The sequence below is a fragment of the Protomyctophum bolini genome, assembly GCF_963924005.1.
Source record: "Protomyctophum bolini genome assembly, chromosome: 16".
Classification (NCBI taxonomy): domain Eukaryota; kingdom Metazoa; phylum Chordata; class Actinopteri; order Myctophiformes; family Myctophidae; genus Protomyctophum; species Protomyctophum bolini.
The window spans coordinates 35662200-35685003 of record NC_137877.1 but is presented as its reverse complement, the minus strand read 5'-3'; the positions used below and the strand labels follow the sequence as shown (position 1 = coordinate 35685003).

The 22804-nt window shown below is 45.8% G+C and overlaps 5 protein-coding genes across 16 annotated transcripts in view; all 5 read right to left on the bottom strand.

Annotated features, from left to right (window-relative positions):
* LOC308331001 (uncharacterized protein) overlaps positions 1-7615 on the bottom strand; it is a 51706-nt gene extending 44091 nt beyond the window's left edge. For 8 of the 12 annotated variants that reach the window (XM_080786075.1, XM_080786078.1, XM_080786076.1 and 5 more), the window contains exons 1-10: positions 7047-7614; positions 6282-6878; positions 5534-6133; positions 4722-5321; positions 3957-4553; positions 3209-3808; positions 2405-3004; positions 1640-2236; positions 892-1491; positions 80-679 (exon numbers count right to left, since the gene is read on the bottom strand). In XM_080786075.1, coding sequence (XP_080642201.1) covers positions 80-679; positions 892-1491; positions 1640-2236; positions 2405-3004; positions 3209-3808; positions 3957-4553; positions 4722-5321; positions 5534-6133; positions 6282-6878; positions 7047-7569 — 5914 coding nt within the window. In that variant the 5' untranslated portion in view covers positions 7570-7614. Of the gene's footprint in view, positions 1-79; positions 680-891; positions 1492-1639; positions 2237-2404; positions 3005-3208; positions 3809-3956; positions 4554-4721; positions 5322-5533; positions 6134-6281; positions 6879-7046 lie in introns of all 12 variants that reach the window. The other 4 variants (XM_080786086.1, XM_080786080.1, XM_080786079.1 and 1 more) reach the window with 4 other exon arrangements.
* A 225-nt stretch (positions 7616-7840) lies between these two features.
* On the bottom strand, positions 7841-8482 carry LOC308330935 (collagen alpha-3(VI) chain-like; the record flags this gene model as incomplete). Its single annotated transcript, XM_080786003.1, has 1 exon — positions 7841-8482. One exon carries the CDS (start codon positions 8480-8482, stop codon positions 7841-7843), a length of 642 nt encoding a protein of 213 aa, XP_080642129.1.
* Positions 8483-8593: 111 nt separating this feature from the next.
* LOC308330933 (collagen alpha-3(VI) chain-like) lies at positions 8594-15479 on the bottom strand (the record flags this gene model as incomplete). The annotated part of the gene is made up of 9 exons (XM_080786002.1): positions 8594-9228; positions 9446-10045; positions 10211-10810; positions 11028-11627; positions 11793-12392; positions 12610-13209; positions 13375-13974; positions 14192-14791; positions 14957-15479. The coding sequence occupies 9 exons, from the start codon at positions 15477-15479 to the stop codon at positions 8594-8596; spliced, it is 5358 nt and encodes a 1785-aa protein (XP_080642128.1).
* Positions 15480-15750: 271 nt separating this feature from the next.
* On the bottom strand, positions 15751-19402 carry LOC308330932 (collagen alpha-3(VI) chain-like; the record flags this gene model as incomplete). The annotated part of the gene is made up of 5 exons (XM_080786001.1): positions 18869-19402; positions 18107-18703; positions 17359-17958; positions 16542-17141; positions 15751-16373 (listed from the first exon to the last, which is right to left on the bottom strand). The coding sequence occupies exons 1-5, from the start codon at positions 19389-19391 to the stop codon at positions 15751-15753; spliced, it is 2943 nt and encodes a 980-aa protein (XP_080642127.1). The 5' UTR covers positions 19392-19402.
* A 265-nt stretch (positions 19403-19667) lies between these two features.
* Positions 19668-22228, bottom strand: LOC308330931 (collagen alpha-3(VI) chain-like; the record flags this gene model as incomplete). Its single annotated transcript, XM_080786000.1, has 3 exons — positions 21473-22228; positions 20390-20977; positions 19668-20290 (listed from the first exon to the last, which is right to left on the bottom strand). Exons 1-3 carry the CDS (start codon positions 22002-22004, stop codon positions 19668-19670), a joined length of 1743 nt encoding a protein of 580 aa, XP_080642126.1. The 5' UTR covers positions 22005-22228.
* Between the last annotated feature and the right edge of the window lie 576 nt (positions 22229-22804).

Here is a 22804-nt window from a genome sequence, read left to right as displayed (position 1 = left end):
TCTTCAGTGTCCCCTAAACTTGCCTGAAACAAATATGTTTTCCTCTACCTCCAGAAAAAGGACATGCCTGTGAACATACCTAACACAGTTGTTGGTTCAGGAGTAACCTCAACAATCACTGTTTCCATGGAAGAGCGAAGTTTCTCCTGGACACTGGGGAGGTCAGTGAAGTCAGACACAGACACAGCATTACTGGGCTCTTGGGATATCTTTTGCAGTTCCCTAGCATCAGAGCCCCTGGTTCCAATTACAAAGGTCAAGACTCCCATCTCTTTGAGAGCAGAGGCTGGTGTGTCAACCTTGTCAAAGGACCTTCCGCCAATCAGGGCAATTAGTAACTGTGGCGCACCTTCCAGGCGCCTGCTTCCAGCGGAAGCAGTGAAGACATTGTCTATCAAATACTGGAGAGCTGCTCCAGTGTTGAGGGGTCTTCCACCTTTGTGCCTCATGCCTCTGACAATGTCAAGGATCTCGCTCTTTGTTGTGTATGTGTTCAGATAGAATTGGACAGCTGCATCTCTGCTGTACTGAACCAATGACACACGATCTTTGTTCTCACCCACATTCAGGGTCTCTACTGCTCTCTGGACAAAGTCACGCATTGCTGGGAATCCATTTCTTGTGCCATCGGATCCATCCAGTAAGAACACAACATCCCTTCCAGGAGCACTGCGCTCAACTAGGGAACATGAAATTTACATTACTATAGGGTTCATGTGTGTGGTGACATGTGAAACAGAGGTCATTTGACCTGATCACATCAATTATCTGACCTTTATCTATAAAGTGGTGCAACTACTTGGACTAAGTTCAAACTGAAAGAAACTAAATGTGGACACATTAAATGAAAAGACACTGTGGGTGTCTGTTAAACAATAGTCAGTGTCTTACCAGTTACTGTTGGAGTCATGGGTATAGCCCTTACAATGACTGTGCTCATGGCAGTGGACAGCTGCTCTTGGACGTTGGGGAGGTCAGTGAATTCAGACACTGCAATAGCATAACTAGGCTCATAGGATATCCTCTGCAGTTCTCTGCTGTCAGAGCTCTTGCTTCCAATTCCAAACACAACAATGCCCTGCTCTTTGAGAGCAGATGCTGGTGTATCTACATTGTCAAAAGACCTTCCACCATTCAGCAGTATCAGAATCTGTGGAACACCTTCCAGACGCCTGCTTCCAGAGGAGGCAGTAAAGACGTTGTCCCTGACGTACTGGAGGGCTGCCCCAGTGTTGAGGGGTCTGCCTCCTCTGTGGCTCAGGCCTCTGACCGTGTCCACAATATCGGTTTTTGTGGTGTATGTGTTCAGATTGAAGTGGACTTCTGCATCTCTGCTGTACTGGGCCACAGAAACACGGTCTTTGTTTTCTCCAACATTCAGTCTGTCCACCACTCTCTGAACAAAGTCTATCATAGCTGGGAATCCATCCCTTGTGCCATCAGAACCATCCAGTAAGAACACTACATCCCTTCTGGCAGTTCTTTGATCTACTAGGAGAATCAGAAATCAAAAACAAATGATTTCAACATACCTTTCTACTAGCTGCAAATTATTTGTCAGTTTGCTATGCATGTGTTGCCTATGCTAAGCAGGATATTGGGTGCACGCCGGGAGCTAACAAAGCAAGTGTTGTCTTACCTTCGACTTTTGGGGTTGTGGGGGTCTCTTCAACACCTATGGTGTTGAGAGAGGCAATGAATGTCTGCGGGACATTAGGGAGGTCAGAAAAGTCAGACACAGACTGGGCATAATTAGGATCTGAGGCAATCCTCTGAACCTCTCTGCTAGAATTTCTAGTTCCGATGCCGAAAATCAAAACCCCGTCCGACTTGAGGGCGGAGGCTGGTGTATCGACATTATCACTAGAACGCCCTGCGCTCAACACAATCAGAATCTGAGGGAAGCCCTCTTGACGTCTACTTCCAGAGGAAGCAGTAAAGACGTTGTCCCTGACATGTTGGAGGGCTGCCCCGGTGTTGAGGGGTCTGCCTCCTCTATGCCTCAGGCCTCTGACCGTATCAACGATGTCTTCCTTTGTGGTGTGTGTGTTCAGATTGAAATGCACCTCTGAATCTCTGCTGTATTGGACCACAGAAACACGATCTTTGTTTTCACCAATGTTCAAGTTCTCCACCACTCTCTGAACAAAATCACGCATGGCAGGGAATCCATTCCTTGTGCCATCAGACCCATCCAGAAGGAATACTACATCCCTTCCGGCAGTGTCATCATCAACTGGGGAAGCAAAGACAGACATTATGTCAGATAAACTAGATCGAAATGGAGCAGAACACAATCATCAGTGCTGGAGATGTTTTACTACTTCTTCAGTGTCCCCTAAACTTGCCTGAAACAAATATGTTTTCCTCTACCACCAGAAAAAGGACATGCCTGTGAACATACCTAACACAGTTGTTGGTTCAGGAGTAACCTCAACAATCACTGTTTCCATGGAAGAGCGAAGTTTCTCCTGGACACTGGGGAGGTCAGTGAAGTCAGACACAGACACAGCATTACTGGGCTCTTGGGATATCTTTTGCAGTTCCCTAGCATCAGAGCCCCTGGTTCCAATTGCAAAGGTCAAGACTCCCATCTCTTTGAGAGCAGAGGCTGGCGTGTCAACCTTGTCAAAGGACCTTCCGCCAATCAGGGCAATTAGTAACTGTGGCGCACCTTCCAGGCGCCTGCTTCCAGCGGAAGCAGTGAAGACATTGTCTATCAAATACTGGAGAGCTGCTCCAGTGTTGAGGGGTCTTCCACCTTTGTGCCTCATGCCTCTGACAATGTCAAGGATCTCGCTCTTTGTTGTGTATGTGTTCAGATAGAATTGGACAGCTGCATCTCTGCTGTACTGAACCAATGACACACGATCTTTGTTCTCACCCACATTCAGGGTCTCTACCGCTCTCTGGACAAAGTCACACATTGCTGGGAATCCATTTCTTGTGCCATCAGATCCATCCAGTAAGAACACAACATCCCTTCCGGGAGCACTGCGCTCAACTAGGGAACATGAAATTTACATTACTATAGGGTTCATGTGTGTGGTAAAATGTGAAACAGAGGTAATTTGACCTGATCACATCAATTATCTGACCTTTTTCTTTTAAAGTCGTGCAACTACTTGGACTAAGAAAACTAAATGTGGACCCATTATTAAATGAAAAGACACTCTGGTTGTCTGTTAAACAGTGGTCAGTGTCTTACCAGTTACTGTTGGAGTCATGGGTGTAGCCCTCACTATGACTGTGCTCATGGCAGCGGACAGCTGCTCTTGGACGTTGGGAAGGTCAGTGAATTCAGACACTGCAATAGCATAACTAGGCTCATAGGATATCCTCTGCAGTTCTCTGCTGTCAGAGGTCTTGCTTCCAATTCCAAACACAACAATGCCCTGCTCTTTGAGAGCAGATGCTGGTGTATCTACATTGTCAAAAGACCTTCCACCATTCAGCAGTATCAGCATCTGTGGAACACCTTCCAGACGCCTGCTTCCAGAGGAGGCAGTAAAGACGTTGTCCCTGACATACTGGAGGGCTGCCCCAGTGTTGAGGGGTCTGCCTCCCCTGTGCCTCAGGCTTCTGACCGTGTCCACAATATTGTTTTTTGTGGTGTATGTGTTCAGATTGAAGTGGACCTCTGCATCTCTGCTGTACTGGGCCACTGAGACACGGTCTTTGTTTTCTCCTACATTCAGTCTGTCCACCACTCTCTGAACAAAGTCTATCATAGCTGGGAATCCATCCCTTGTGCCATCAGAACCATCCAGTAGGAACACTACATCCCTTCTGGCAGTTCTTTGATCTACTAGGAGAATCAGAAATCAAAAACAAATGATTTCAACATACCTTTCTACTAGCTGTAAATTATTTGTCAGTTTGCTATGCATGTGTCGCCTATGCTAAGCAGGATATTGGGTGCACGCCGGGAGCTAACAAAGCAAGTGTTGTCTTACCTTCGACTGTTGGGGTTGTGGGGATCTCTTCAACACCTATGGTGTTGAGAGAGGCAATGAATGTCTGCGGGACATTAGGGAGGTCAGAAAAGTCAGACACAGACTGGGCATAATTAGGATCTGAGGCAATCCTCTGAACCTCTCTGCTAGAATTTCTAGTTCCGATGCCGAAAATCAAAACCCCGTCCGACTTGAGGGCGGAGGCTGGTGTATCGACGTTATCACTAGAACGCCCTCCACTCAACACAATCAGAATCTGAGGGAAGCCCTCTTGACGTCTACTTCCAGAGGAGACAGTAAAGACGTTGTCCCTGACATGTTGGAGGGCTGCCCCGGTGTTGAGGGGTCTGCCTCCTCTATGCCTCAGGCCTCTGACCGTATCAACGATGTCTTCCTTTGTGGTGTGTGTGTTCAGATTGAAATGCACCTCTGAATCTCTGCTGTATTGGACCACAGAAACACGGTCTTTGTTTTCACCAATGTTCATGTTCTCCACCACTCTCTGAACAAAATCACGCATGGCAGGGAATCCATTCCTTGTGCCATCAGACCCATCCAGAAGGAATACTACATCCCTTCCGGCAGTGTCATCATCAACTGGGGAAGCAAAGACAGACATTATGTCAGATAAACTAGATCGAAATGGAGCAGAACACAATCATAACTACTGGAGATGTTTTACTACTTCTTCAGTGTCCCCTAAACTTGCCTGAAACAAATATGTTTTCCTCTACCACCAGAAAAAGGTCATGCCTGTGAACATACCTAACACAGTTGGAGATTCAGTAGTAACCTCAACAATCACTGTTTCCATGGAAGAGCGAAGTTTCTCCTGGACACTGGGGAGGTCAGTGAAGTCAGACACAGACACAGCATTACTGGGCTCTTGGGATATCTTTTGCAGTTCCCTAGCATCAGAGCCCCTGGTTCCAATTGCAAAGGTCAAGACTCCCATCTCTTTGAGAGCAGAGGCTGGTGTGTCAACCTTGTCAAAGGACCTTCCGCCAATCAGGGCAATTAGTAACTGTGGCGCACCTTCCAGGCGCCTGCTTCCAGCGGAAGCAGTGAAGACATTGTCTATCAAATACTGGAGAGCTGCTCCAGTGTTGAGGGGTCTTCCACCTTTGTGCCTCATGCCTCTGACAATGTCAAGGATCTCGCTCTTTGTTGTGTATGTGTTCAGATAGAATTGGACAGCTGCATCGCTGCTGTACTGAACCAATGACACACGATCTTTGTTCTCACCCACATTCAGGGTCTCTACCGCTCTCTGGACAAAGTCACACATTGCTGGGAATCCATTTCTTGTGCCATCGGATCCATCCAGTAAGAACACAACATCCCTTCCAGGAGCACTGCGCTCAACTAGGGAACATGAAATTTACATTACTATAGGGTTCATGTGTGTGGTGACATGTGAAACAGAGGTCATTTGACCTGATCGCATCAATTATCTGACCTTTACTTATAAAGTGGTGCAACTACATGGACTAAGTTCAAACTGAAAGAAACTAAATGTGGACACATTAAATGAAAAGACACTGTGGGTGTCTGTTAAACAATAGTCAGTGTCTTACCAGTTACTGTTGGAGTCATGGGTATAGCCCTTACAATGACTGTGCTCATGGCAGTGGACAGCTGCTCTTGGACGTTGGGGAGGTCAGTGAATTCAGACACTGCAATAGCATAACTAGGCTCATAGGATATCCTCTGCAGTTCTCTGCTGTCAGAGCTCTTGCTTCCAATTCCAAACACAACAATGCCCTGCTCTTTGAGAGCAGATGCTGGTGTATCTACATTGTCAAAAGACCTTCCACCATTCAGCAGTATCAGCATCTGTGGAACACCTTCCAGACGCCTGCTTCCAGAGGAGGCAGTAAAGACGTTGTCCCTGACATACTGGAGGGCTGCCCCAGTGTTGAGGGGTCTGCCTCCTCTGTGCCTCAGGCTTCTGACCGTGTCCACAATATTGTTTTTTGTGGTGTATGTGTTCAGATTGAAGTGGACCTCTGCATCTCTGCTGTACTGGGCCACTGAGACACGGTCTTTGTTTTCTCCTACATTCAGTCTGTCCACCACTCTCTGAACAAAGTCTATCATAGCTGGGAATCCATCCCTTGTGCCATCAGAACCATCCAGTAGGAACACTACATCCCTTCTGGAAGTTCTTTGATCTACTAGGAGAATCAGAAATCAAAAACAAATGATTTTAACATACCTTTCTACTAGCTGCAAATGATTTGTCAGTTTGCTATGCATGTGTTGCCTATGCTAAGCAGGATATTGGGTGCACGCCGGGAGCTAACAAAGCAAGTGTTGTCTTACCTTCGAGTGTTGGGGTTGTGGGGGTCTCTTCAACACCTATGGTGTTGAGAGAGGCAATGAATGTCTGCGGGACATTAGGGAGGTCAGAAAAGTCAGACACAGACTGGGCATAATTAGGATCTGAGGCAATCCTCTGAACCTCTCTGCTAGAATTTCTAGTTCCGATGCCGAAAATCAAAACCCCGTCCGACTTGAGGGCGGAGGCTGGTGTATCGACATTATCACTAGAACGCCCTCCGCTCAACACAATCAGAATCTGAGGGAAGCCCTCTTGACGTCTACTTCCAGAGGAAGCAGTAAAGACGTTGTCCCTGACATGTTGGAGGGCTGCCCCGGTGTTGAGGGGTCTGCCTCCTCTATGCCTCAGGCCTCTGACCGTATCAACGATGTCTTCCTTTGTGGTGTGTGTGTTCAGATTGAAATGCACCTCTGAATCTCTGCTGTATTGGACCACAGAAACACGGTCTTTGTTTTCACCAATGTTCATGTTCTCCACCACTCTCTGAACAAAATCACGCATGGCAGGGAATCCATTCCTTGTGCCATCAGACCCATCCAGAAGGAATACTACATCCCTTCCGACAGTGTCATCATCAACTGGGGAAGCAAAGACAGACATTATGTCAGATAAACTAGATCGAAATGGAGCAGAACACAATCATAACTACTGGAGATGTTTTACTACTTCTTCAGTGTCCCCTAAACTTGCCTGAAACAAATATGTTTTCCTCTACCACCAGAAAAAGGTCATGCCTGTGAACATACCTAACACAGTTGGAGATTCAGTAGTAACCTCAACAATCACTGTTTCCATGGAAGAGCGAAGTTTCTCCTGGACACTGGGGAGGTCAGTGAAGTCAGACACAGACACAGCATTACTGGGCTCTTGGGATATCTTTTGCAGTTCCCTAGCATCAGAGCCCCTGGTTCCAATTGCAAAGGTCAAGACTCCCATCTCTTTGAGAGCAGAGGCTGGTGTGTCAACCTTGTCAAAGGACCTTCCGCCAATCAGGGCAATTAGTAACTGTGGTGCACCTTCCAGGAGCCTGCTTCCAGCGGAAGCAGTGAAGACATTGTCTATCAAATACTGGAGAGCTGCTCCAGTTTTGAGGGGTCTTCCACCTTTGTGCCTCATGCCTCTGACAATGTCAAGGATCTCGCTCTTTGTTGTGTATGTGTTCAGATAGAATTGGACAGCTGCATCTCTGCTGTACTGAACCAATGACACACGATCTTTGTTCTCACCCACATTCAGGGTCTCTACCGCTCTCTGGACAAAGTCACGCATTGCTGGGAATCCATTTCTTGTGCCATCGGATCCATCCAGTAAGAACACAACATCCCTTCCGGGAGTACTGCGCTCAACTAGGGAACATGAAATTTACATTACTATAGGGTTCATGTGTGTGGTGACATGTGAAACAAAGGTCATTTGACCTGATCACATCAATTATCTGACCTTTATCTTTTAAAGTGGTGCAACTACTTGAACTAAGTTCAAATTGAAAGAAAACTAAATGTAGACACATTATTAAATTAAAAGACACTATGGGTGTCTGTTAAACAATGGTCAGTGTCTTACCAGTTACTGTTGGAGTCATGGGTATAGCCCTCACAATGACTGTGCTCATGGCAGCCGACAGCTGCTCTTGGACGTTGGGGAGGTCAGTGAATTCAGATACTGCAATAGCATAACTAGGCTCATAGGATATCCTCTGCAGTTCTCTGCTGTCAGAGCTGTTGCTTCCAATTCCAAACACAACAATGCCCTGCTCTTTGAGAGCAGATGCTGGTGTATCTACATTGTCAAAAGACTGTCCACCATTCAGCAGTATCAGCATCTGTGGAACACCTTCCAGGCGCCTGCTTCCAGAGGAGGCAGTAAAGACGTTGTCCCTGACATACTGGAGGGCTGCCCCAGTGTTGAGGGGTCTGCCTCCTCTGTGCCTCAGGCCTCTGACTGTGTCCACAATATCGGTTTTTGTGGTGTATGTGTTCAGATTGAAGTGAACCTCTGCATCTCTGCTGTACTGGGCCACAGAAACACGGTCTTTGTTTTCACCAATGTTCAAGTTCTCCACCACTCTCTGAACAAAATCACGCATGGCAGGGAATCCATTCCTTGTGCCATCAGACCCATCCAGAAGGAATACTACATCCCTTCTGGCAGTGTCATCAACTGGGGAAGCAAAGACAGACATTATGTCAGATAAACTAGATAGAAATGGAGCAGAACACAATCATCAGTGCTGGAGATGTTTTACTACTTCTTCAGTGTCCCCTAAACTTGCCTGAAACAAATATGTTTTCCTCTACCACCAGAAAAAGGTCATGCCTGTGAACATACCTAACACAGTTGGAGATTCAGTAGTAACCTCAACAATCACTGTTTCCATGGAAGAGCGAAGTTTCTCCTGGACACTGGGGAGGTCAGTGAAGTCAGAGACAGACACAGCATTACTGGGCTCTTGGGATATCTTTTGCAGTTCTCTAGCATCAGAGCCCCTGGTTCCAATTGCAATGGTCAAGACTCCCATCTCTTTGAGAGCAGAAGCTGGTTTGTCAACATTGTCAAAGGACCTTCCGCCAATCAGGGCAATTAGTAACTGTGGCACACCTTCCAGGCGCCTGCTTCCAGCGGAAGCAGTGAAGACATTGTTTATCAAATACTGGAGAGCTGCTCCAGTTTTGAGGGGTCTTCCACCTTTGTGCCTCATGCCTCTGACAATGTCAAGGATCTCGCTCTTTGTTGTGTATTTGTTCAGATAGAATTGGACAGCTGCATCTCTGCTGTACTGAACCAATGACACACGATCTTTGTTCTCACCCACATTCAGGGTCTCTACCGCTCTCTGGACAAAGTCACACATTGCTGGGAATCCATTTCTTGTGCCATCGGATCCATCCAGTAAGAACACAACATCCCTTCCGGGAGTACTGCGCTCAACTAGGGAACATGAAATTTACATTACTATAGGGTTCATGTGTGTGGTGACATGTGAAACAAAGGTCATTTGACCTGATCACATCAATTATCTGACCTTTATCTTTTAAAGTGGTGCAACTACTTGGACTAAGTTCAAACTGAAAGAAAACTAAATGTAGACACATTATTAAATTAAAAGACACTCTGGGTGTCTGTTAAACAATGGTCAGTGTCTTACCAGTTACTGTTGGAGTCATGGGTATAGCCCTCACAATCACTGTGCTCATGGCAGCCGACAGCTGCTCTTGGACGTTGGGGAGGTCAGTGAATTCAGATACTGCAATAGCATAACTAGGCTCATAGGATATCCTCTGCAGTTCTCTGCTGTCAGAGCTGTTGCTTCCAATTCCAAACACAACAATGCCTTGCTCTTTGAGAGCAGATGCTGGTGTATCTACATTGTCAAATGACCGTCCACCATTCAGCAGTATCAGCATCTGTGGAACACCTTCCAGACGCCTGCTTCCAGAGGAGGCAGTAAAGACGTTGTCCCTGACGTACTGGAGGGCTGCCCCAGTGTTGAGGGGTCTGCCTCCTCTGTGCCTCAGGCCTCTGACTGTGTCCACAATATCGGTTTTTGTGGTGTATGTGTTCAGATTGAAGTGAACCTCTGCATCTCTGCTGTACTGGGCCACAGAAACACGGTCTTTGTTTTCACCAATGTTCAAGTTCTCCACCACTCTCTGAACAAAATCACGCATGGCAGGGAATCCATTCCTTGTGCCATCAGACCCATCCAGAAGGAATACTACATCCCTTCTGGCAGTGTCATCATCAACTGGGGAAGCAAAGACAGACATGTCAGATAAACTAGATAGAAATGGAGCAGAACACAATCATCAGTGCTGGAGATGTTTTACTACTTCTTCAGTGTCCCCTAAACTTGCCTGAAACAAATATGTTTTCCTCTACCACCAGAAAAAGGTCATGCCTGTGAACATACCTAACACAGTTGGAGATTCAGTAGTAACCTCAACAATCACTGTTTCCATGGAAGAGCGAAGTTTCTCCTGGACACTGGGGAGGTCAGTGAAGTCAGAGACAGACACAGCATTACTGGGCTCTTGGGATATCTTTTGCAGTTCTCTAGCATCAGAGCCCCTGGTTCCAATTGCAAAGGTCAAGACTCCCATCTCTTTGAGAGCAGAAGCTGGTTTGTCAACATTGTCAAAGGACCTTCCGCCAATCAGGGCAATTAGTAACTGTGGCACACCTTCCAGGCGCCTGCTTCCAGCGGAAGCAATGAAGACATTGTTTATCAAATACTGGAGAGCTGCTCCAGTTTTGAGGGGTCTTCCACCTTTGTGCCTCATGCCTCTGACAATGTCAAGGATCTCGCTCTTTGTTGTGTATGTGTTCAGATAGAATTGGACAGCTGCATCTCTGCTGTACTGAACCAATGACACACGATCTTTGTTCTCACCCACATTCAGGGTCTCTACCGCTCTCTGGACAAAGTCACACATTGCTGGGAATCCATTTCTTGTGCCATCGGATCCATCCAGTAAGAACACAACATCCCTTCCGGGAGTACTGCGCTCAACTAGGGAACATGAAATTTACATTACCATAGGGTTTATGTGTGTGGTGACATGTGAAACAAAGGTCATTTGACCTGATCACATCAATTATCTGACCTTTATCTTTTAAAGTGGTGCAACTACTTGGACTAAGTTCAAACTGAAAGAAAACTAAATGTAGACACATTATTAAATTAAAAGACACTCTGGGTGTCTGTTAAACAATGGTCAGTGTCTTACCAGTTACTGTTGGAGTCATGGGTATAGCCCTCACAATCACTGTGCTCATGGCAGCCGACAGCTGCTCTTGGACGTTGGGGAGGTCAGTGAATTCAGATACTGCAATAGCATAACTAGGCTCATAGGATATCCTCTGCAGTTCTCTGCTGTCAGAGCTGTTGCTTCCAATTCCAAACACAACAATGCCTTGCTCTTTGAGAGCAGATGCTGGTGTATCTACATTGTCAAAAGACCGTCCACCATTCAGCAGTATCAGCATCTGTGGAACACCTTCCAGACGCCTGCTTCCAGAGGAGGCAGTAAAGACGTTGTCCCTGACGTACTGGAGGGCTGCCCCAGTGTTGAGGGGTCTGCCTCCTCTGTGCCTCAGGCCTCTGACTGTGTCCACAATATCGGTTTTTGTGGTGTATGTGTTCAGATTGAAGTGAACCTCTGCATCTCTGCTGTACTGGGCCACAGAAACACGGTCTTTGTTTTCACCAATGTTCAAGTTCTCCACCACTCTCTGAACAAAATCACGCATGGCAGGGAATCCATTCCTTGTGCCATCAGACCCATCCAGAAGGAATACTACATCCCTTCTGGCAGTGTCATCATCAACTGGGGAAGCAAAGACAGACATGTCAGATAAACTAGATAGAAATGGAGCAGAACACAATCATCAGTGCTGGAGATGTTTTACTACTTCTTCAGTGTCCCCTAAACTTGCCTGAAACAAATATGTTTTCCTCTACCACCAGAAAAAGGTCATGCCTGTGAACATACCTAACACAGTTGGAGATTCAGTAGTAACCTCAACAATCACTGTTTCCATGGAAGAGCGAAGTTTCTCCTGGACACTGGGGAGGTCAGTGAAGTCAGAGACAGACACAGCATTACTGGGCTCTTGGGATATCTTTTGCAGTTCTCTAGCATCAGAGCCCCTGGTTCCAATTGCAAAGGTCAAGACTCCCATCTCTTTGAGAGCAGAAGCTGGTTTGTCAACATTGTCAAAGGACCTTCCGCCAATCAGGGCAATTAGTAACTGTGGCACACCTTCCAGGCGCCTGCTTCCAGCGGAAGCAATGAAGACATTGTTTATCAAATACTGGAGAGCTGCTCCAGTTTTGAGGGGTCTTCCACCTTTGTGCCTCATGCCTCTGACAATGTCAAGGATCTCGCTCTTTGTTGTGTATGTGTTCAGATAGAATTGGACAGCTGCATCTCTGCTGTACTGAACCAATGACACACGATCTTTGTTCTCACCCACATTCAGGGTCTCTACCGCTCTCTGGACAAAGTCACACATTGCTGGGAATCCATTTCTTGTGCCATCGGATCCATCCAGTAAGAACACAACATCCCTTCCGGGAGTACTGCGCTCAACTAGGGAACATGAAATTTACATTACCATAGGGTTTATGTGTGTGGTGACATGTGAAACAAAGGTCATTTGACCTGATCACATCAATTATCTGACCTTTATCTTTTAAAGTGGTGCAACTACTTGGACTAAGTTCAAACTGAAAGAAAACTAAATGTAGACACATTATTAAATTAAAAGACACTCTGGGTGTCTGTTAAACAATGGTCAGTGTCTTACCAGTTACTGTTGGAGTCATGGGTATAGCCCTCACAATCACTGTGCTCATGGCAGCCGACAGCTGCTCTTGGACGTTGGGGAGGTCAGTGAATTCAGATACTGCAATAGCATAACTAGGCTCATAGGATATCCTCTGCAGTTCTCTGCTGTCAGAGCTGTTGCTTCCAATTCCAAACACAACAATGCCTTGCTCTTTGAGAGCAGATGCTGGTGTATCTACATTGTCAAAAGACCGTCCACCATTCAGCAGTATCAGCATCTGTGGAACACCTTCCAGACGCCTGCTTCCAGAGGAGGCAGTAAAGACGTTGTCCCTGACGTACTGGAGGGCTGCCCCAGTGTTGAGGGGTCTGCCTCCTCTGTGCCTCAGGCCTCTGACTGTGTCCACAATATCGGTTTTTGTGGTGTATGTGTTCAGATTGAAGTGAACCTCTGCATCTCTGCTGTACTGGGCCACAGAAACACGGTCTTTGTTTTCACCAATGTTCAAGTTCTCCACCACTCTCTGAACAAAATCACGCATGGCAGGGAATCCATTCCTTGTGCCATCAGACCCATCCAGAAGGAATACTACATCCCTTCTGGCAGTGTCATCATCAACTGGGGAAGCAAAGACAGACATGTCAGATAAACTAGATTGAAATGGAGCAGAACACAATCATCAGTGCTGGAGATGTTTTACTACTTCTTCAGTGTCCCCTAAACTTGCCTGAAACAAATATGTTTTCCTCTACCACCAGAAAAAGGTCATGCCTGTGAACATACCTAACACAGTTGGAGATTCAGTAGTAACCTCAACAATCACTGTTTCCATGGAAGAGCGAAGTTTCTCCTGGACACTGGGGAGATCAGTGAAGTCAGAGACAGACACAGCATTACTGGGCTCTTGGGATATATTTTGCAGTTCTCTAGCATCAGAGCCCCTGGTTCCAATTGCAAAGGTCAAGACTCCCATCTCTTTGAGAGCAGAAGCTGGTTTGTCAACATTGTCAAAGGACCTTCCGCCAATCAGGGCAATTAGTAACTGTGGCACACCTTCCAGGCGCCTGCTTCCAGCGGAAGCAGTGAAGACATTGTTTATCAAATACTGGAGAGCTGCTCCAGTTTTGAGGGGTCTTCCACCTTTGTGCCTCATGCCTCTGACAATGTCAAGGATCTCGCTCTTTGTTGTGTATGTGTTCAGATAGAATTGGACAGCTGCATCTCTGCTGTACTGAACCAATGACACACGATCTTTGTTCTCACCCACATTCAGGGTCTCTACCGCTCTCTGGACAAAGTCACACATTGCTGGGAATCCATTTCTTGTGCCATCGGATCCATCCAGTAAGAACACAACATCCCTTCCGGGAGTACTGCGCTCAACTAGGGAACATGAAATTTACATTACCATAGGGTTCATGTGTGTGGTGACATGTGAAACAAAGGTCATTTGACCTGATCACATCAATTATCTGACCTTTATCTTTTAAAGTGGTGCAACTACTTGGACTAAGTTCAAACTGAAAGAAAACTAAATGTAGACACATTATTAAATTAAAAGACACTCTGGGTGTCTGTTAAACAATGGTCAGTGTCTTACCAGTTACTGTTGGAGTCATGGGTATAGCCCTCACAATCACTGTGCTCATGGCAGCCGACAGCTGCTCTTGGACGTTGGGGAGGTCAGTGAATTCAGATACTGCAATAGCATAACTAGGCTCATAGGATATCCTCTGCAGTTCTCTGCTGTCAGAGCTGTTGCTTCCAATTCCAAACACAACAATGCCTTGCTCTTTGAGAGCAGATGCTGGTGTATCTACATTGTCAAAAGACCGTCCACCATTCAGCAGTATCAGCATCTGTGGAACACCTTCCAGACGCCTGCTTCCAGAGGAGGCAGTAAAGACGTTGTCCCTGACGTACTGGAGGGCTGCCCCAGTGTTGAGGGGTCTGCCTCCTCTGTGCCTCAGGCCTCTGACCGTGTCCACAATATCGGTTTTTGTGGTGTATGTGTTCAGATTGAAGTGGACTTCTGCATCTCTGCTGTACTGGGCCACAGAAACACGGTCTTTGTTTTCACCAATGTTCAAGTTCTCCACCACTCTCTGAACAAAATCACGCATGGCAGGGAATCCATTCCTTGTGCCATCAGACCCATCCAGAAGGAATACTACATCCCTTCTGGCAGTGTCATCATCAACTGGGGAAGCAAAGACAGACATGTCAGATAAACTAGATAGAAATGGAGCAGAACACAATCATCAGTGCTGGAGATGTTTTACTACTTCTTCAGTGTCCCCTAAACTTGCCTGAAACAAATATGTTTTCCTCTACCACCAGAAAAAGGTCATGCCTGTGAACATACCTAACACAGTTGGAGATTCAGTAGTAACCTCAACAATCACTGTTTCCATGGAAGAGCGAAGTTTCTCCTGGACACTGGGGAGGTCAGTGAAGTCAGAGACAGACACAGCATTACTGGGCTCTTGGGATATCTTTTGCAGTTCTCTAGCATCAGTGCCCCTGGTTCCAATTGCAAAGGTCAAGACTCCCATCTCTTTGAGAGCAGAGGCTGGTGTGTCAACCTTGTCAAAGGACCTTCCGCCAATCAGGGCAATTAGTAACTGTGGCGCACCTTCCAGGCGCCTGCTTCCAGCGGAAGCGGTGAAGACATTGTCTATCAAATACTGGAGAGCTGCTCCAGTGTTGAGGGGTCTTCCACCTTTGTGCCTCATGCCTCTGACAATGTCAAGGATATCGCTCTTTGTTGTGTATGTGTTCAGATAGAATTGGACAGCTGCATCTCTGCTGTACTGAACCAATGACACACGATCTTTGTTCTCACCCACATTCAGGGTCTCTACCGCTCTCTGGACAAAGTCACGCATTGCTGGGAATCCATTTCTTGTGCCATCGGATCCATCCAGTAAGAACACAACATCCCTTCCGGGAGTACTGCGCTCAACTAGGGAACATGAAATTTACATTACCATAGGGTTCATGTGTGTGGTGACATGTGAATCAAAGGTCATTTGACCTGATCACATCAATTATCTGACCTTTATCTTTTAAAGTGGTGCAACTACTTGGACTAAGTTCAAACTGAAAGAAAACTAAATGTAGACACATTATTAAATTAAAAGACACTCTGGGTGTCGGTTAAACAATGGTCAGTGTCTTACCAGTTACTGTTGGAGTCATGGGTATAGCCCTCACAATGACTGTGCTCATGGCAGCCGACAGCTGCTCTTGGACGTTGGGGAGGTCAGTGAATTCAGACACTGCAATAGCATAACTAGGCTCATAGGATATCCTCTGCAGTTCTCTGCTGTCAGAGCTGTTGCTTCCAATTCCAAACACAACAATGCCTTGCTCTTTGAGAGCAGATGCTGGTGTATCTACATTGTCAAAAGACCGTCCACCATTCAGCAGTATCAGCATCTGTGGAACACCTTCCAGACGCCTGCTTCCAGAGGAGGCAGTAAAGACGTTGTCCCTGACGTACTGGAGGGCTGCCCCAGTGTTGAGGGGTCTGCCTCCTCTGTGCCTCAGGCCTCTGACTGTGTCCACAATATCGGTTTTTGTGGTGTATGTGTTCAGATTGAAGTGAACCTCTGCATCTCTGCTGTACTGGGCCACAGAAACACGGTCTTTGTTTTCACCAATGTTCAAGTTCTCCACCACTCTCTGAACAAAATCACGCATGGCAGGGAATCCATTCCTTGTGCCATCAGACCCATCCAGAAGGAATACTACATCCCTTCTGGCAGTGTCCTCATCAACTGGGGAAGCAAAGACAGACATTATGTCAGATAAACTAGATAGAAATGGAGCAGAACACAATCATCAGTGCTGGAGATGTTTTACTACTTCTTCAGTGTCCCCTAAACTTGCCTGAAACAAATATGTTTTCCTCTACCACCAGAAAAAGGTCATGCCTGTGAACATACCTAACACAGTTGGAGATTCAGTAGTAACCTCAACAATCACTGTTTCCATGGAAGAGCGAAGTTTCTCCTGGACACTGGGGAGGTCAGTGAAGTCAGAGACAGACACAGCATTACTGGGCTCTTGGGATATCTTTTGCAGTTCCCTAGCATCAGAGCCCCTGGTTCCAATTGCAAAGGTCAAGACTCCCATCTCTTTGAGAGCAGAGGCTGGTGTGTCAACCTTGTCAAAGGACCTTCCGCCAATCAGCGCAATTAGTAACTGTGGCACGCCTTCCAGGCGCCTGCTTCCAGCGGAAGCAGTGAAGACATTGTTTATCAAATACTGGAGAGCTGCTCCAGTTTTGAGGGGTCTTCCACCTTTGTGCCTCATGCCTCTGACAATGTCAAGGATCTCGCTCTTTGTTGTGTATGTGTTCAGATAGAATTGGACAGCTGCATCTCTGCTGTACTGAACCAATGACACACGATCTTTGTTCTCACCCACATTCAGGGTCTCTACCGCTCTCTGGACAAAGTCACACATTGCTGGGAATCCATTTCTTGTGCCATCGGATCCATCCAGTAAGAACACAACATCCCTTCTGGGAGCACTGCGCTCAACTAGGGAACATGAAATTTACATTACTATAGGGTTCATGTGTGTGGTGATATGTGAAACAGAGGTAATTTGACCTGATCACATCAATTATCTGACCTTTTTCTTTTAAAGTCGTGCAACTACTTGGACTAAGTTCAAACTGAAAGAAAACTAAATGTGGACCCATTATTAAATGAAAAGACACTCTGGTTGTCTGTTAAACAGTGGTCAGTGTCTTACCAGTTACTGTTGGAGTCATGGGTGTAGCCCTCACTATGACTGTGCTCATGGCAGCGGACAGCTGCTCTTGGACGTTGGGAAGGTCAGTGAATTCAGACACTGCAATAGCATAACTAGGCTCATAGGAAATCCTCTGCAGTTCTCTGCTGTCAGAGGTCTTGCTTCCAATTCCAAACACAACAATGCCCTGCTCTTTGAGAGCAGATGCTGGTGTATCTACATTGTCAAAAGACCTTCCACCATTCAGCAGTATCAGCATCTGTGGAACACCTTCCAGACGCCTGCTTCCAGAGGAGGCAGTAAAGACGTTGTCCCTGACATACTGGAGGGCTGCCCCAGTGTTGAGGGGTCTGCCTCCTCTGTGGCTCAGGCCTCTGACCGTGTCCACAATATCGGTTTTTGTGGTGTATGTGTTCAGATTGAAGTGGACTTCTGCATCTCTGCTGTACTGGGCCACTGAGACACGGTCTTTGTTTTCTCCGACATTCAGTCTGTCCACCACTCTCTGAACAAAGTCTATCATAGCTGGGAATCCATCCCTTGTGCCATCAGAACCATCCAGTAGGAACACTACATCCCTTCTGGCAGTTCCTCGATCTACTAGGAGAATCAGAAATCAAAAACAAATGATTTCTACATACCTTTCTACTAGCTGCAAAGTATTTGTCAGTTTGCTATGCATGTGTCGCCTATGCTAAGCAGGATATTGGGTGCACGCCGGGAGCTAACAAAGCAAGTGTTGTCTTACCTTCGACTGTTGGGGTTGTGGGGGTCTCTTCAACACCTATGGTGTTGAGAGAGGCAATGAATGTCTGTGGGACATTAGGGAGGTCAGAAAAGTCAGACACAGACTGGGCATAATTAGGATCTGAGGCAATCCTCTGAACCTCTCTGCTAGAATTTCTAGTTCCGATGCCGAAAATCAAAACCCCGTCCGACTTGAGGGCGGAGGCTGGTGTATCGACGTTATCACTAGAACGCCCTCCGCTCAACACAATCAGAATCTGAGGGAAGCCCTCTTGACGTCTACTTCCAGAGGAGACAGTAAAGACGTTGTCCCTGACATGTTGGAGGGCTGCTCCGGTGTTGAGGGGTCTGCCTCCTCTGTGCCTCAGCCCTCTGACCGTATCAATGATGTCTTCCTTAGTGGTGTGTGTGTTCAGATTGAAATGCACCTCTGAATCTCTGCTGTATTGAACCACAGAAACACGATCTTTGTTTTCACCAATGTTCAAGTTCTCCACCACTCTCTGAACAAAGTCACGCATGGCAGGGAATCCATTCCTTGTGCCATCAGACCCATCCAGAAGGAATACTACATCCCTTCTGGCAGTGTCATCATCAACTGGGGAAGCAAAGACAGACATTATGTCAGATAAACTAGATAGAAATGGAGCAGAACACAATCAGTGCTGGAGATGTTTTACTACTTCTTCAGTGTCCCCTAAACTTGCGTGAAACAAATATGTTTTCCTCTACCACCAGAAAAAGGTCATGCCTGTGAACATACCTAACACAGTTGGAGATTCAGTAGTAACCTCAACAATCACTGTTTCCATGGAAGAGCGAAGTTTCTCCTGGACACTGGGGAGGTCAGTGAAGTCAGAGACAGACACAGCATTACTGGGCTCTTGGGATATCTTTTGCAGTTCTCTAGCATCAGAACCCCTGGTTCCAATTGCAAAGGTCAAGACTCCCATCTCTTTGAGAGCAGAGGCTGGTGTGTCAACCTTGTCAAAGGACCTTCCGCCAATCAGGGCAATTAGTAACTGTGGCGCACCTTCCAGGCGCCTGCTTCCAGCGGAAGCGGTGAAGACATTGTCTATCAAATACTGGAGAGCTGCTCCAGTGTTGAGGGGTCTTCCACCTTTGTGCCTCATGCCTCTGACAATGTCAAGGATATCGCTCTTTGTTGTGTATGTGTTCAGATAGAATTGGACAGCTGCATCTCTGCTGTACTGAACCAATGACACACGATCTTTGTTCTCACCCACATTCAGGGTCTCTACCGCTCTCTGGACAAAGTCACGCATTGCTGGGAATCCATTTCTTGTGCCATCAGATCCATCCAGTAAGAACACAACATCCCTTCCGGGAGTACTGCGCTCAACTAGGGAACATGAAATTTACATTACTATAGGGTTCATGTGTGTGGTGACATGTGAAACAAAGGTCATTTGACCTGATCGATTGACATCGATTATCTGACCTTTATCTTTTAAAGTGGTGCAACTACTTGGACTAAGTTCAAACTGAAAGAAAACTAAATGTAGACACATTATTAAATTAAAAGACACTCTGGGTGTCTGTTAAACAATGGTCAGTGTCTTACCAGTTACTGTTGGAGTCATGGGTATAGCCCTCACAATGACTGTGCTCATTGCAGCGGACAGCTGCTCTTGGACGTTGGGGAGGTCAGTGAATTCAGACACTGCAATAGCATAACTAGGCTCATAGGATATCCTCTGCAGTTCTCTGCTGTCAGAGCTGTTGCTTCCAATTCCAAACACAACAATGCCCTGCTCTTTGAGAGCAGATGCTGGTGTATCTACATTGTCAAAAGACTTTCCACCATTCAGCAGTATCAGCATCTGTGTAACACCTTCCAGACGCCTGCTTCCAGAGGAGGCAGTAAAGACGTTGTCCCTGACGTACTGGAGGGCTGCCCCAGTGTTGAGGGGTCTGCCTCCTCTGTGCCTCAGGCCTCTGACTGTGTCCACAATATCGGTTTTTGTGGTGTATGTGTTCAGATTGAAGTGAACCTCTGCATCTCTGCTGTACTGGGCCACAGAAACACGGTCTTTGTTTTCACCAATGTTCAAGTTCTCCACCACTCTCTGAACAAAATCACGCATGGCAGGGAATCCACTCCTTGTGCCATCAGACCCATCTAGAAGGAATACTACATCCCTTCTGGCAGTATTATCCTCTACTGAGGAAACGAAGATAGACAAGATGTCAGACAAATTGTGTCTGTAGACAGCTAAAGTATTTTTTTTACTATGTTAGATTCAACACGCATTTGGCTTACCAGGCATTGTTTCCTCTTCTGCTGTTACTTGACTAAGATGTGTCAGCAAACTTTGCTGAATGTTACTAAGATTTGCAAAGTCAGGAACTGAATAAGCGTATTCTTGGTCTGAGGAAATGGTTTTAAGCTCAACCGGATTTGTCATTCTTGAGCCAATAGCAAACGTAATAATTCCTTCGTTTTTTAGTGCATTCGCTGGGCCTCTGGGAAAATCTCTCGATCTACCTCCAGCCAGTACAATAAGTATCTGTGTAGCACCTTCATCACGTCGACTCCCAGCATTTGGAACAAAGATACTATCCTTCACAAACTGTAGTGCTGTACCAATATATTGTGGCCTTCCACCTTTTGGTTTTAGGTTTGTTACATGGTTCAGAAGATTGTCTTTCGTCTTATAAGTATTCAAGTTGAAGTTGACCTCAGCATTGTTACTATACTGCACTACAGCAACTTGATCTTTCCCTTGGTCCACATGTAGGGTACCCACAACCTTTGCAACAAAGTCACGTATGGCTGTGAATCTATTCCTAACGTCATCAGATCCGTCAAGAAGGAAGACAATATCTCTTTTCCCACTGGGTCCTGAAACTAAGATAAACAGTCTCCAGTCAATTACATTAAAGGTTTTATGACATTCATTTTCATTTATTTTTGTTTTTGTTTTTTGTTTTAGGTTTCATGACCTCAATTACACCCAAAAAACCTGAACTTTGAACATTCAGTGGATTTTCTTTTGTCTGAAGTTTTCTTTGGGGTTTGGAAGCCTTTTGAGCTACAATGAAAACAGGCAACACAGTGAAAACAGTGACATCTGCTGGCAAATCCCATTGACATATATGGGATTTGCAGGCTCTTACATCACAAACTGCCGGCAAATCAGAGCACCTGTTTGAGCCAGAAAACCCCAGATCACAGAAAATCTACTGAATGTTAAAAGTTCATGTTTTTTGGGAGCAATTGAGATTAGAAAACCTAAAAAAAAATTAGAACAATTCCAAAACTTTTTTTTTATGTCACAATCCCTTTAAATCATGTACGATTTGAATATGCACTATGAAAAAATGTATGGTGTGATTAACTCACCTACACCAGGGCTGACTGTAACTTTGACAGATGCAACATCTGAAAGCAACTGCTGTCTCACAACACTAAGGTCAGAAATGTCATTGATAAAGTATGCCTCTCCGGGACTGAGAGCCAGGCTCCTCATCTCTGACCTATCTGCCTTATTAACCCCAACAGCAAAAAGCACAACTCCAGCAGTTCTCAGATGATCTGATGGAATTAGGACATCATCTTCCGATTTTCTCCCGCTCAACAGAATTAATATCTGGGGGATGCCTTCTTGGGCTCTGCTCCCAGAGGGGGCAATGAACACATTGTTTTTCACATATTCAAGCGCTCCCCCAGTCTTAGTGGTCCTCCCTCCTTTAAGCCTGAAATGGCTTATATGATTCAAGATATCTCTTTCTGATGAATATGTATTTAGGAGAAAATCAGCAGTGGGTTCATCGCTGTACTGAATTAAAGCAACTTGTGCTCTGCTGGGCCCAATTTCAATTTGTTTAACAAACCGTCTGACAAAGTCCTGAATTTGTTTTACACTTCTCAGCATTTCATCAGATCCATCAAGGAGAAAAACAATGTCCGCATTTTGGAGATCTATTTTTGATAGATCTGAATCGTCTGAAATGGATACAAACAAACATTACAAGGACACTATAGTATATGCACGGATGATGCTGTTTATGCATAACTAAATATACTTCTTAATACAAACATATGCAAAGTGTAATGATCTCCTTTTAATTCTTACCTACAACAGTTGTAAATTCTGTTGTTTCATGAGAACCACTCATGACGGTTTCCAAAGATGAATGTATGCTGTTAAGACTTTTGAAGTCCGTGACAGAAAATGAATAAGCTGGTGTAAAGGACATAGTCTGTAATTCCAGTGTGTCACCATTCTTTGTTCCAATGCTAATGGTCCTTATACCATTGTCCCTAAGAGACTTTGCTGGACTCCTTACATCATCGCTTGATCTGCCACCACTGAAGACAAACAAATACTGAGGCACACCATCTCCATGTCTGCCACCAACAGATGCCGCAAAGACACTGTTTCTGACAAACCCCAATGCTCTGCCAGTGTTGAGGGGTCTGCCCAACTTATGCCTCATTGTTTTTATGATGTTCAGCACATCGCTCTTGGAGGAATATGAATTCAAATAGAAATTGGCTTTGGCATCTCGGCTGTATTGAACAACTGCCACCTGGTCCCTGTTTGCCTCGAGAGTCAAGCTCTCAACAATTTTCTCAATAAAGGCACGTATGCCCTCAAAGCCATTTCTAGAGTCATATGACCCGTCAATGAGAAATACTACATCCTTTTTATCAGAACCTGCAACGAAGACA